General features: G+C 37.9%; 1 protein-coding gene across 2 annotated transcripts in view; it reads right to left on the reverse strand.

Annotated features, from left to right (window-relative positions):
* EPHA3 (EPH receptor A3) overlaps positions 1 to 15,292 on the reverse strand; it is a 305,625-nt gene that overhangs the window by 67,016 nt on the left and 223,317 nt on the right. For both annotated transcript variants that reach the window (XM_073305634.1, XM_073305645.1), the window contains exons 6-7: positions 7,029 to 7,153; positions 2,337 to 2,499 (exon numbers count right to left, since the gene is read on the reverse strand). In XM_073305634.1, the coding sequence (XP_073161735.1) occupies positions 2,337 to 2,499; positions 7,029 to 7,153 (288 nt within the window). The remainder of the gene's footprint in view (positions 1 to 2,336; positions 2,500 to 7,028; positions 7,154 to 15,292) is intronic.

Genomic DNA, 15,292 nt, shown 5'->3' on the forward strand with positions numbered 1-15,292 from the left:
GCCTGAAAGGGCCACATAACAGATGACAAATGACAAACAAAAATTGACAATTGGGCTAAGGAAAACCAAGCTAAACTTTTCTTCTAAAGTTACTGTAAAAAAAAAAAAAGGAACAGTTCTTTTAAAAAAAGAAAAGAAAATCATTTGGCAAAAAGTTTCATGTTCAAATAAAGCCCATTTATTACTTTTCCCCGACACCCATCTCTAGTTGTGCAGATCAAAGTGTTTTTCCAAGCAAAAATGAAGGGGTATTCGCAGTTCAATTTTCAAACATGGAAGAGTGCTGCACTGAAATAGAGCATTCTAAGTCCCCAAATAGGTAATTTTGCTCATGCAAAGAGTCTCATTGTGACTCACTGCAGACTATTCATGTGTGCAAAGGTAAACTGGTATTACTCATGTGACCAAAGTTATGCATGTGCATAAATGTTTGCTTGACTGGGGCCTAAGTATCTAAGGTCTCGATTCGGCATTGACTTCAATGGAATAACTTGTTTTTAATGTGAGATACATACTTAGTACTCTGCTGAATCAGCATCTAAACGTACATCTTGTGTGCCTACATACTGATCTAAGGCCAAGTCTACACTATAAACTTACATCAGTATAACTATGTTGTTTAGGGGTGTGAAAAATCCACCCCCCGAGTGAACCAGTGATACCAACCTAACCCACCGTGTAGACAGTGCTATGTCGACGGGAGGGGTTCTCCCTTCAACATAGCTACTGACTCTCAGCCTTAATTTACACTACAAAGTGAGGTCGATGTAAGCTGCCTTACATCGACCTAACACTGCAATTGTCTACATGAAAATGTAGCTCCCACCAATTTAACTTGTCCACTGCACTGACTTAATTCCACCTGCATGAGAGTCACGGCACTTAAGTCGATGCAGTTAGGTCAATGCAGCGTCAGTGCCTTTCAGAATCCATCCCACAATGCCCCCACTAAGAGTTAAATCAGTGCAAGTGCTCCTGGCGAGGACGTGTACCGCCAGCACAAGAAGCGTAATGTGGACATGCAAAAGCAATTAAATTACTGCAGTGGCTGTATGTTGCCTGAACTTAGATCAACTTAATTTTGCAGCATAGACTTTCCCTCCTGGAGGTGGATTAACTACACCAACAGGAGAAACGCTGCCATCGGCATAGTAGCACCACTACAGCGTTTTAAGTGTAGACCAGCCCTTAGAATTGAAATGTAATATTTGGACAGGTTACTGACCCTCTATTTGAAAACTGGGCCCAAAGTTTCCTTAGAGGAGAAACATCAGGAAAGGTACACTGGACACCATAACTTTCAGGGTTTCTTTTAAAAACATCTCAAAGTCTTTAAAATTGCTCTTTCTAACTTCAGATAGGACCAGCTCTTTCAGTGCTAAAGGGACAAATAAAATAATCACTCAACGTTGTACTTCTATGGTAGCTCCATCTAAAATACTCAAAGTGTTTCATAAAGGCTAATGATTAAGCCTCTGTTGTAACAACCAGGCAAGGTACAAACAAACTTCAACAAGACTTTATTTTTAAAGTGGAAACCTCTTTACCAAGCTGCTGCTGCACCCTCGGTAACTCTCACTCAGCCTCCTCAACCCCGCCCCCTTCCTGTTTCCTGTCCTTTCAGACTCCCAACAGCCAGTGCTCCCAGTTCTAAACATCTAAACACCACAGCCTCATATTGCAACTGTCAGGTGGATAAGTATTGTCTCCACCTTATAAAAGAGAAAACTGAGTCACAGCATTAAATGACTTGCTTAAGGGTCACACAGAAATTTAGTGGCAGATATGGGAATAGAACCTCGATTGTCTAAATCCAGCCCTGGGGTTTAAGTGAAACACCATCCTTCTTCTCCTGATTATACTAAATTCACCTCATGGCTACTTAAGGCAAGCAGCTATGCTCCGCGGTGATGAGGAGAATTATGCACTGATTTATGGGAATAGAGGAAAAATGAGACCCTCATTCTCTTGGAGCACAGACTTTTTACAGTTCGCAGAGTGAGGCAACAAGCTTGGAATATTGTGACATTATTGTTACCGTATCAGACTTCCTTTCTCAGCAGGAGCTGCCATCGAACATAGGATCATATTAATTCTGGAAACAGGAATAAGATAGGACAGGGAATGGAAGAAAATATCACCTGTGCTATTTTCAGTATACTCCTCACAGCATATTTCAATTTTAATGATAAACTATAAAATTATAAAGTAATAGTGCCCAAAGAGACACATAATAAATAGTTACAAATCACATATGCTAAACCAAACTAGGGAGGGAACGAAGCTAGCCATTATTGGGCAGGAAAATACTTAAAGTCATTTGAAATAATACATACAATCTGGACTGGTTTCAAACTCAAACTTGCGGCTGTTTGTTCCGTATCCAGCTGCTGTCCGGGCTCGGATTTGGAAGACGTAGGTGGTATCAGGTTTGAGGCCACTGATGGTAACGTTGGTGCCTCTCGCTCTCAGAATAGTATAACTTGTCTCTTGTTCCTGCTTTGGGGAAAGAAAACTGCTACATTAAAACACAACGTTCTGCAAATCAATTAAAGCAACACCGTATTTACTACAATATTACCCGGATAGCATTGTCAGGTTTTTTCAGTACTAACAATTATGAACTAAGTAAACTTTGTGCAGCCATGCAATTTAAATCATCATGGATCTGCAGATGAGCAAGAATCTCAAATCATTAGGGATTCTTTTACCTGGTACTATATATTCTATTTATGAGACATTTTATTTAACATTTTGCTATCGCTTCGCCTATACTATTCACTTGTACTGTTACATGAAAATGACAATAAAAACGTTACTTAAAACCCATAAAACCTAGCAACTCCAACTGCACCAAATTAGAAGCCAATTTAAGCCCATTTAAAACCTTTAGTGCCTTGCAGCCCTATAGCTTTGGCTCAGCTTTCACTGCTATATGTTTTACAAGTCATTTTTTACCTTTATAGCAATAAGAATACTACTAAGGAACTTTACCTTAGTTTTACACACAGGTTAATAAGAACTATATGGCACTTAAATTCTGGGCCTGATCTTGCAGTCCTCTCTCATGCCAAAACACTCTAAAGGCAGTGGAGGCTTTGCCTGAGTGAATTCTGGGCTGTAAGAATCAGAGAGGTAAGATGTATCCACTCTTTTTCCTCTTTGCCAAAGAATAATGTGTAATATCCATATCTAGCTATCTATATGTGCGTATATATACATTTGTGTGTATACATACACATATACACACACAAAAAGCACTGTGTCAGAAACCCCCCCTCCCACTAATCTCTATATTAGTGTTTTGTTTATTTATTTTTATGACAGAGTGTTTTGTATGTAAAAATTGACAACTTAGTGAGTTTGGGCACATTTTATACCTTGCAAAAAGTTAATTCTGCTAAGAAAATGACTCAGACCCACCTGTAACCATATAGTCCAATGATTTAAACACTTGCTGCTTTATATTGTTTGTAGTTCTAAGGCTGTGCTGTGCTAAAACAGTGTTTTTGGCTTCCTAAAAATGACAGCTGGTTCCCACCTCAGGAAAAGCCTGGACAGAAGCCATACATATGGGAAGCTGTGAGGAACTCAACTGCTTTCGATCACAGAGATTCATGTGAACTTCCTTTTTAGTTTGTTTCAAAAGTTGCTTTATTGCTTGGAAGACTTCAAACTCAAAGCAAAACTCTGCTGGGTTCACTGAGTTTTGCCAGCTGAACTGAATTTCAGGTGTGTGTTGAGAGTAGGCATACTCACCTAGCTTTGCATTTCCTGTAAAGTTCACAGAGCATTAACATGAGTTTGGAAGGTACTATATATACCCATGAAAGTACTAAATGGAGTACTGAAGTATCAATACTGATCTTGGAAACTACCCTACATACTCTCAGGGCCAAGGCATATTTATTTTACTCACGTGAATACTTCTATTAACTAGGGTTGCCGTAGAGCATATTTACACGACTTTGTAAACCCAGGTCTGTGAGACCCGAGCTTGTGGTCCTGCCGTTTCCAAGCCTGTGCTTGAGTGTCCATACCACATTTGAAACCTGGTTTTATATTTGCTGGGCCCAGGTCTCAGAGTTGTACAAATGTCCATATTGCATTACGCAGACCTATCTCAGGTCTGCGGCTTGAGCTGCGTCCAAACTGCAAAATGTCAGGGCTTGGACCCAAGTCACAGCGGGACATGGCCTCTGATCCACCCTCCACCCCCTACTCCCCTAGGACCTGAGTCAAACTGATTTGTGTGGACTGAAGGGGGCTTGGTTTCAAATGCGAGTGTGAGCCCAAGCTTAATGTGAAGTGTAGACACACCTTAAAGACTCAAATCCCAATTCACAAAAGTACCGAAGCATGAACCAAACATTAAGCATGTGAGTGATCTCATTGACATCAATAAGACTACTCACATAAAGTACCTTCCAGAATCAGGGTCTTAAACAGGACTCATTGTGAGTGAAAATTGGACTAGATTTATCCCTGAAAAATTATCTACAAAAGCCTCTCTCATGGTCCACTTGCTTTCAGACTAAGAATGAAAAAGAAATCTGTAATTCATTTTATCTGGAACTTCTGCCCCTCTTAACAAAATAAAGCTTTTAATTCAATGTTTAAATATACAGACAAAAAAATCAAATACCATATGATATGTGTATATCTAGTTTGAATGGATAGTCAGTTTGATATGATTTTAGGTTATTTTTATGCAATGCAAACATATCCTTATGCATCCATGCACCTTAGAAGAAAACACATGGTCATGGCTGTAGCCATTAATACCACCCAATGTTACTCAGTAAATAAATGTTCAAAACTGTGATATGGTGGATATTATAGTATCTTAGTTTATGGTAAACTGCACATGTTTTATATGTTTTATATGTCAATTTTTATGTTAATCGTAATCAAATCAGCATTACACCACACACAAGCCTTAGTTTATCTTCCATGTGGGAGGAAGTAGAACTTCAGAGATATTGCACTCTATTCACCACAAGCAGCAAGAATATACAAAAAGAAAAGAGAGTCTTTGCCAGGCAGAACTTCAACCAAACACTCAGTATGTTGATGAATTAAAAACTTGACCCGCAAAGTGTATTCTACATAACCATTTCCTCATAGTATACCTGATACCATCTTTAATGGTGAGAAAATCCTGCTGCTGTTAGTATTTCATGTGCAATGAAAATTGTGCAATTTTAATCTATATTTTATTGACGGTACTTCAGCTAAGTTTAACATTTTTAGTGGCAACGTTTGTGAGAGTGAAGACTATGTTCTTTTTTCATATACATAGTCTTTATACTGTATTAGAAGGAATTCTTATGTAACTGTTGTGGGTAGCACACATAAGGAACAAAGAAGTTGAAACCTCTTCAAAAGCAATATATAAGTGCAATAATATTTCCTCTTAATCTAGAATCTAAACTGTACACTAATATTACAACACTCAGAAAATTCACATCGCATACCTGACCTAGCCCCAAAAATGAGGGAGCTGGAATTTGAATGTGACTTAAATCCGACTGTATATAGCTTGCTCTCTACCCTCAAGATCACAAACAGCTTTCTTGTTCTTTATCTTTTCTTTTTTAAAATTAATCTGCTGCACAAATGGCAATATCACTGTTGGGGGCACATCTATCTTAATCTAGTGAAACTGCTATTAAAACCTAGTTGCCATATATATCAATGGTACTTCTGGGTACATTCTCAAAACAGTTTGTGCAAGTCATTATGACCAGCCATTGTGTACCATATACATATGTTTACCCATGTGGAAAAAGGTTGCAAATTTTCTCCCCAAATAATTTTAATAACCAGACAGTTGGTTTGGAAGATATCAATATATGCTCAGGTTCTATATATTTGTACATCAAAATAGGGCACCCTTAAGACCTAGAGTGGCAAACTTTTAATAAAAGTGAGTAGACATATTGACTCAGAAGATCTATTTGCATGTATGAGTAATTGTGAAAGTAAGGATTTGTAGGATTGGACCTTTAGGCCACAATTCAGCAAAGAATTTAAGCATGTGCTTAACATTAAGCACATGTATCTTTCCACTGACTACAATGGGACTACTCACATGTTTAAAGTCAAGAACATGCTTAAGTGCTTTGCGGAACTGGGGCTTTATTTTGTACTCCTCCCGTAGCTGTGTTGGTTTTACAATGTCAATAATGGGGGAAAGTGGTAAAAATTCACTTGTGTAGGCAGCTTGCCAAAAGCTAAGTATTTGTAGAGACAAGCCCTTTGTTTAATTCACTTGAATTAAACTAATTCAGAATAAGGTATTCTTATTTTGGAATAAGAGTGACCACACATGAAGTTAATCAGGAAGAGTTATTCAGATTTAAATCTACACCCTTCTTTATTCCAGATAAATTTGCATGTGTGGACAAGCCCTGAGACTTCATTATCTTTACAAAATATACGAGGTATCGACAAACCACTTAAAATATAATACTATTGTCAAAATAAAGTGAAGTATATTTAGTGGTGCACTTCCCTAGTTTTATTTCCTTCCTTTGCATGCATTCATTTATTCCCTAATTAGCAAAATTCAGTCATTCACAATGGGTCTATCAGTCTTTACAGTGCATTACTGGAGTGATGTAAATTGTAAACAAGACACTAAACAGAGAAATCTAATCCCTCTCAATTCGCTTTTGTGAAAATATTGTTTATGCTGCACTGAAACACCAGCTCATTAGTACATGCTTATTTGAAACATAATATATTTGAGTAAACACAACTGAGAAGAAAAAGGCTGCTTTACATTTCACCTGTTTTAATTTCTACACTAATTTTGGAGCATTCTGACATGAATTTGATGCACAACTCTACTTACCAACTTTTTTCAGATTCTCAGCGTATTCTCCCTATTATTATTAAATTGAACAGTGTCAATATTTAGTTGCCACTGAGAGTGAGTGAATGGGTGCATCCTCCCAGCTTTCGTGAAGGGAAGAAGAAATGATTTCATTACACACACCTCCCCTTCAATCCTTTCCTCCCACCTTTTCGTAGTACTTGACCTCGTAGTCCAAGATGATGCCGTTAGGCTGCTCGGGTTCTTGCCAAGACAGAGAGACACTATTTCGGGATGTCCGGTCTTTCCTAATTATTGTGATGGGGGACGGGGCTGTATGGAGAAGAAGGTAGGGGAGAGAGAAAAAGCAAATGGAGTTTATCACTGTTCTAATCCTTGGCAAGGAGGTATTGTTTCCATTTAAAAGACTCCTGAGTATAGGCCTGGCCCTGTATCAACACTCAGCAGCTGGATTATAGTCTTGGTACACATGTCTTGAAGCATACTGGCCTGAAGGAAAGTGAGCTGAGACTTTCTGTTACTGGTGGACTAGTGGCAAGACAGCAGATGTTTTCAATCTGCTACTATAATGTAAGCAATAAAATACATCTGATATATTAAAAAAAAAACAAATAATGGTACTACCTATTTGTTATAATGTTGCAGCATTATTATTACCAGGCTCAGCAGTTCATTGATAACGTTTTCATATGCAAGGATACTACAGGACTGGAATACATTACATACAAGGAGTCTCATGGTATCCATAGTTAATAGTAATCAGCAGCATATTGCAGAATACATCCTTTTTTATGAGAGTATTTGGTAAGGATTCCCCTGATGCAAATTGTTCCTACATACATCGCATTTCCTTTACAGTGTTCCTTTTAAAATAAAAAATCTAAAATGCAAAGTACATGTGATTTAACTTACACTGCCAGTAATTTTATTTCTGAGATACATTAATCACAAGTATGGATGACAAGCTATAGCATGCCACCCACTAACCCACCATCCAAAACCTGGAAGTACTAGAGGTCTGACAGTAAAAATCCTGATCTCATGAGATTTCCAACATAAAAAATTTCAATTAAGCTTCAGACCACCACTTTTTGGAATCTTTTCCAAACCAGCACTGAAATCCTGGAATCTTGAAATCTAAGGCAAAGCTTCCATTTACTTCACTGGATCCATTCTTTCAAAGATTGGCCATCATCAGTTAGGAGAGGTAACTCAGCAACTATGATATTTTTGCTGTTGGTAGATTTGTTAGTTTCAGGTTTCAGAGTAACAGCCTTGTTAGTCTGTATTCGCAAGAAGAAAAGGAGTACTTGTGGCACCTTAGAGACTAACCAATTTATTTGAGCATGAGCTTCCGATGAAGTGAGCTGTAGCTCACGAAAGCTCATGCTCAAATAAATTGGTTAGTCTCTAAGGTGCCACAAGTACTCCTTTTCTTTTTGTTAGTTTCAGCTATTATCCATTCCCAAGTATTAGCATAGTGCTGTTATGTTTGGATTTCCAGTGCTGCAGGAGAATTTCTAAATGCCAGACAGATTGTTCTCATAAAAATTAAATAAATAAATACATAAATAAATCAAACCCACATTTCTAATCATACTTGATTTTGCTAAATTCTTTAAAGGACTGGAACACTGAAAAAATATATCCACCTCAGACAAATGTATGTACTCTATATACTGTATTTTTATATTCAACCCCGTTCTTTGCAATATACTCCCTAACAACATTTGCATTTCAGAAATACTCTATTTTCATTCAAATCTAAGTAAACCTTTATCTTGCAGTAGTTATGCTATTAATGAATCTAGAGTTCTGGGCCCGGGGCGGGGGGGTCTAACTTAATTTTACTTACACTGACCAGATCTACAAGCTCATTGTGCTTGTTAAAAAGCATTAAGTGAGGTATATAGGGTTGGTTTGTAATGTGTATCCTTGAATAATTCCATACTTTCATAAGTATAGGCCACTGCTAGAGGCAAAGTATCAGCCTTTTGGACTGTTGTAGTATAGCAAGTGCTCTGTTAAGTCAACCCCTCCTGCTTGCTGCTTTTATGCCCTTGTAAGTCATTTTTATGCCCTTCTAATTCATGGTATTTGTCATTTTTGTATTTCAATAGCATATACAACCCAGTATCCCATCTGTAATGTTTCCCATTAACACTCACAAAAATATTAATAATTAATAAATGATTAACAGAAATGGTTTTTCTCTAATAAATTACATAAGATTTACTATAATGTTTTGTTGAGACAAACCTAAATAATCGTATGTACTTCAGTGCTGTGTTAAGGCTTTCTTATAATAGTGTGTTAGTTATTTTAAACTTATTTATACATCTCTATGGATGTTACAAGTAACACATCTCACACCAGTTTATTAGAAAAGCGTTTGCTATGCATTTATCAATAGCAATTTATAAGTATACAGCTCTCTATCCTATGGATCTGGAAGAACCTTAGAAACTATATATACATAGCAGTTAACTGGTACATGCACTGGTACTTGTGTGGAATAGATGGGAGGCGAAATTTTGAATCACAGCAAAAATACAGTTAGACAAACTTCTTTGACAGGGTAACAGGCCTTGTGGATAAGGGGAATGCAGTGGCTGTGGTGTATCCTGACTTTAATAAGGTTTTTGATACTGTCTCACATGACCTTCTCAAAAACAAACTAGGGAAATACAACCTAAATGGAGCTACTATAAGGTGGGTGCATAACTGGTTAGAAAATCGTTCCCAGAGAGTAGTTATCAGTGGTTCACAGTCAAGCTGGAAGGGCATAACGAGTGGGGTCCCACAGGGATCAGTTCTGGGTCCAGTTCTGTTCAATATCTTCACCAATGATTTAGATAATGGCATAGAGAGTACACCTATAGAGTTTGCGGACGATACCAAGCTGGGAGGGGTTGCAAATGCTTTGGAGGATAGGATTACAATTCAAAATGTTCTGGACAAACTGGAGAAACAGCCTGAAATAAATAGGATGAAATTCAATAAGGACAAATGCAAAGTACTCCATTTAGGAAGGAACAATCAGTTGCACACATACAAAATGGGAAATGACTGCCTAGGAAGGAGTACTGCAGAAAGGGATCTGGAGGTCATAGTGGACCACAAGCTAAATATGAGTCAACAGTGTAACACAGTTGCAAAAAAAGCAAATATCATTCTGGGATGTATCAGCAGGCGTGTTGTAAGCCAGACATGAGAAGTAATTCTTCCGCTCTACTCTGTGCTGATAAGGCCTCAACTGGAGTATTGTGTCCAGTTCTGGACACCACATTTCAGGAAAGATGTGGACAAATTGGAGAAAGTCCAGAGAAGAGCAACAAAAATGATTAGAGGTCTAGAAAACATGAAAAAAATGGGTTTGTTTAGTCTGGAGAAGAGAAGACTGAGAGGGGACATAACAGTTTTCAGTTACACAAAAGGTTGTTACAAGAAGGAGGGAGAAAAATTGTTCTTCTTAACCTCTGAAGATAGGACAAGCAATGGGCTTAAATTGCAGCAAGAGTGGTTTAGGTTGGACAAATTGCAAATTTTTAAGAGCACGTTGGGCAAACACCTGTCAGGGATGGTATCATAAATATAAAGGGAAGGGTAACCACCTTTCTGTCCACAGTGCTATAAAATCTCTCCTGGCCAGAAGCAAAACCCTTTCACCTGTAAAGGGTTAAGAAGCTAAGATAACCTCACTGGCACCTGACCAAAATGACCAATGAGGAGACAAGATACTTTCAAAGCTGGAGGAGGTGGAACAAAGGGTCTGTCTGTCTGTGTGATGCTTTTGCCAGGAACAGATCAGGAATGCAGCTCAGAACTGTAAAAAGTTAGTAAGTAATCTAGCTAGAAATGCATTAGATTTCTTTTGTTTAATGGCTGATAAAATAGCTGTGCTGAATGGAATGTATATTCCTGTTTTTGTGTCTTTTTGTAACTTAAGGTTTTGCCTAGAGGGATTCTCTATGTTTTGAATCTGATTACCCTGTAAGGTATTTACCATCCTGATTTTTACAGAGGTGATTCTTTTACTTTTTCTTTAATTAAAGTCTTCTTTTAAGAACCTGATTGCTTTTTTATTGTTCTTAAGTTCCAAGGGTTTGGGTCTGTGTTCACCTGTACAAATTGGTGAGGATTTTTATTAAGCCTTCCCCAGGAAAGGGGGTGTACGGCTTGGGGGGATATTTTGGGGGGAAGACATCTCCAAGCGGGCTCTTTCCCTGTTCTTTGTTTAACACGCTTGGTGGTGGCAGCATAGGATTCAAGGACAAGGCAAAGTTTGTACCTTGAGGAAATTTTTAACCTAAGCTGGTAAGAATTAGCTTAGGGGGTCTTTCACGCAGGTCCCCACATCTGTACCCTAGAGTTCAGAGTGGGGAAGGAACCTTGACAGATGGTCTAGATAATTTAGTCCTGCCTTGAGTGCAGGGGCCTGGATTAGATGACCTCTTGAGGTCCCTTCCAGTTCTATGATTCTATGGATCTTTAATGTCCACACAAAGTACTGGTTTCATCTGAAACATTCAGTCTACAGCATATTACTTAACTACAGCTGGTTATCCCAGGATCTTGAACCTAACTTGCCAGGAAAATCAGGAATTTCAAACCTGATGTTTAAACTACTAAGCTGCCCCCTCTAAAAGGGTTCCAAATGTTATTTCATTAAAAAATATATATATTAACCTCCAGTTCCTACGGAAACAGCTTATCTAGTTTGGGGAAGGATTGTTTGTTTTTAAAGGATAAACTAAATTCTCCATGTTTTGGGGCAGAGAGAAGTTTAAAGAATAATACAGAGCAATTTACTTTCTAAAGAAATGTTCTGTCCATTTTCCATATAATCTCAGAATGGGGCTTCCAGTCTGTTCTTGGAAATAGGGGACAAGTTTAAACTTCTTAGGTCCTTATTCAGGCAGTCAAAGGTAATTGGCAGTATAAACTATTTTAAAAAAGAATGAGAACATCAGTCTTTAGGTCCTTCAAATAACTGTAAGAAGATAGAGCTTTAGGATTTCTCTCCAACCTGAACATTCTTAATAACTAGAATAACTTCAGACTGAAGAAAGATATGTCCTATCAGCAGGACCAGCGGAGAACTGCTTCAAATAAAAAAAAATCAATTTCTTAATATGCCATTTGGATTTTACTTTCTTCAAATGCTGCCAAAAACATACAGTGCTAGAATGTTTTGAATATACTTTGTCAATGGGGGCATTTTGGGCTGATGTAAACACAGACAATTTTATCGGTACAGTTTGCTAAAACAGGCATTTTGTGAACGGATTGTGTAAACATTCATTTAACACAACTCAAAGGTAATCTAAATGAAAATGTTTTACTTAGGAAAATGTATACAGATTTCAAGGAAAGAATGTTGGAAAAATGTTTAGGTTAAGACTTGTAATAAACTTCCACTGAAAACCATGTTAAGACTGCCACGGGCATCATTGGGTGTTGGATAAAGCCCCATATATCAGTGTTCTAATGTTTGTATTGATGGTGTGATGTATCTATTATCAACCTTAACTTTCTCACAATGTAGGTTTTTTGTTTTTTGATAACAATCTTATTGCATATGTACATCATGAATGAGTACTGAAAGATTAATTTTCCTTCATGAGTAAGGAAGGATGTATATTTTCAATACACATGTGCAATGTATACATCCATAACATTATTTGTCTATATACTGTATGACTGGTTCTTGACCACTCTACGCAGTTAACATGCACAGACTCCCAACACTAGGGGAACTCAGACAAGATGCAAGTTTACTAGGGGAAATTTACTTTGTGCATTCAATATTGTTCGGTGGACTTTTGTAGCAACTGGGGACATGGATGTTGAAAAGGTAACAGATTGTATGGACTGCAGTGATCCAGGGAGCTTAAGCTCACAAGTGTAAAAACCTCTTCACTTGTTAAAAGTGCAAGCAAGTAACATGAAGGGTCTAGCAGAGAGGACAATAAAACTCTGCTGAAATTGATTTCCCAGAGAAACTGACCCCAACAGATCATTTGTTTTCCTCCAGTTTAATAGCAGCTGTATATAAATCTTCTTATTGACTTTTTTATTCCTTGGTTATTGTTTTCATATGTGACTGGTTTACAGATATATATACTGTAAGTTAAATTTCCATGTCCTATGAGAGGGAAAGTTCAGAATTAACTCCGGGAAGCCATGTATATGCAACTGGTGAAATGTTTAAAGTCATCTTGTTTCTTGTTTAGTCCTGCTGGTCACAAATTACATTTTATTAAAAATCTCAAAGTTCTGTAGGATTTAGATCTAAAAAGGGTATGGGCCACTGTCTTCCAATGGCGATGCACCCACTTATATCAGGGCTTAAGTTGGTCCTGTATCTTTAAAGATAAAGCACTCCAAGTAAGTTCAGGTAGCATGGATGGAAAATTAGTGCTTTGAGGAGAATTTGTTCAGGAGTGGGTCTGAGGCACTGGGAATGCACAAACTATTTAAGAATGTTCCCTGAACTATTTTAAAAAAGATACTTTTTATTTATTGTGATCTGAAGACATTACCACCTAATCTTGACTTTATAGTCTGAATAAACCCCACCCCATTCCATATAGAGACTATGCCCCCTGTCTCTATAGGGAATCTCTATAGAGATTGACACGGAATGATATATTTTAAATATATTTAAGTTTTTACACTGAGGGTTTGGGTTGCTTGGGTAATGATATACTGAGCCTCCCTTCTCAGCGCCACTTGTTCACTTTCATCCCAAATCTGTGGTGACAAAAATACACCACCAACTGGCGACTGTTTTGCTGGTCTATGCAAAATGAGTTGGTGATCTTAGCCCAGTTCTCAGAGTACCAATATCCAAACAATAAAAAAAAAAGAAAACCCACCACCCATCACTGTCACCCTTGCTAGAAGTCCTGCTGGAAAGTCCAAGGACTGAATGGACATGAAGAAAAAACTGCTTTTCCACATATACACCACACAGATGACAGAAGGCATGTTCTTATCATAGAGCTATTTGAGGAAATGTGTGTCGTGCCAGTGCTATGTAGCTCAATAAAAGGCTTAAGTGTTTATCTCAATCCAGCATCTTTCACAAACAATTAATTCTCTCTCTCTCTCTCAACAACAGCAACAGAACAAAAACATTTTTTTTCCTTTCAACCAGACTTTACAGCAAGGAGAAACCAAGACAGGAATGGTTTTGTGACTGAGCTCTCATAATTTTGGCTTTATCCAACATCCCACTATCTACCAGCATTCTATTTGTTGGACAGTCAAATGTAATGGCAGTGGAGACACATCTGCATGTCTCAATAACGTCTATTAAAGTTCTCTTTTTCTGAACCATTGTATTTCTCTTTAGATTTGTGACTTCCCCCCTCCCAATCTCCTTCCCCTCACCCCCATCCCAGGTTGGTATCTAACAATGGTTTATTCTTTAACATTGCTTATAAAAAGCAGGAGTTGTAGTATTTTTAATAGGGAACTTTCTTTGATTGCAATACAATGTACTCTCTTAATGAAGTGCAGTTAAACATGCTGCCATCATATATAATGTTTTGCTAGAACACGTAATTACAAGGTTAAACACATTCCAAAAAGGGTACAAACAGAACATTGTATCAGGTGGCTCATAAGGTTTGTAGAAGAGAAAGGAAATAGTTATATTTTAATGACATCTTTGGAAACCTGCTAAACCCTACACCTCCCTCCCCCAGATACAACCATCCCACTCTTGAATGTGTGCACAGACACAGTCCTTTGCCCTTTAATCTCCAGGATATGTAGTTAAACTAACATTGCACTTTTGTATGTGTTTTTCCACCTTTTGTTTAAGTTACTACAGACTCAATATATTTTTATGACGTGCACTGTGAAATGTCATCTGATTCTGTAGAGTCATTAAGCGATAGTCAAACCAAATGGAATTTACCCTTCTTGTCCTCCCTTTTCACCAGAGGACTGGAATTTGGGACTGTATCAAGCCCTAGGTCCAAGAGCATCATGTCAGGAGCTCTTATCCTGGATCTGGCTCAAATTTTTGGTGAGACACACTCAGACATATGAAAAGGGTAAGGGTTTCTGACAGAGGCCTGTCAGAAACTAACGGTTTACACTAAAAGAAAAAAAATAAAGATCCAGTGGTAGGAGGAAGAAGAAGAGATGTTAGCAGGGGACATGTTAACTTTGGAAGACGTGGAATTCAAACCTGGATTATAAGGGGCTGATTTTGGTTGTATCCCAAACCAGGCTTTTTTCCTTAAAACCCTGTGGCTTTGCTTGTTTTTCATTAAAGTCAGTCTCCACTCCTGAAAATAGGCACCTGGGAGGAAAGCTTTCTCTGGGAAGCCTTTGGCTATCAGAACTTGCCAGGTAAATCTGCAACTTCTGGGACAACGTGGAATAACAGGTTCTGTTTTGGACACGTGTGACACTCTACAACAATTTTAAACT

This window comes from Lepidochelys kempii, chromosome 1 (genome assembly GCF_965140265.1).
Source record: "Lepidochelys kempii isolate rLepKem1 chromosome 1, rLepKem1.hap2, whole genome shotgun sequence".
NCBI lineage: Eukaryota > Metazoa > Chordata > Testudines > Cheloniidae > Lepidochelys > Lepidochelys kempii.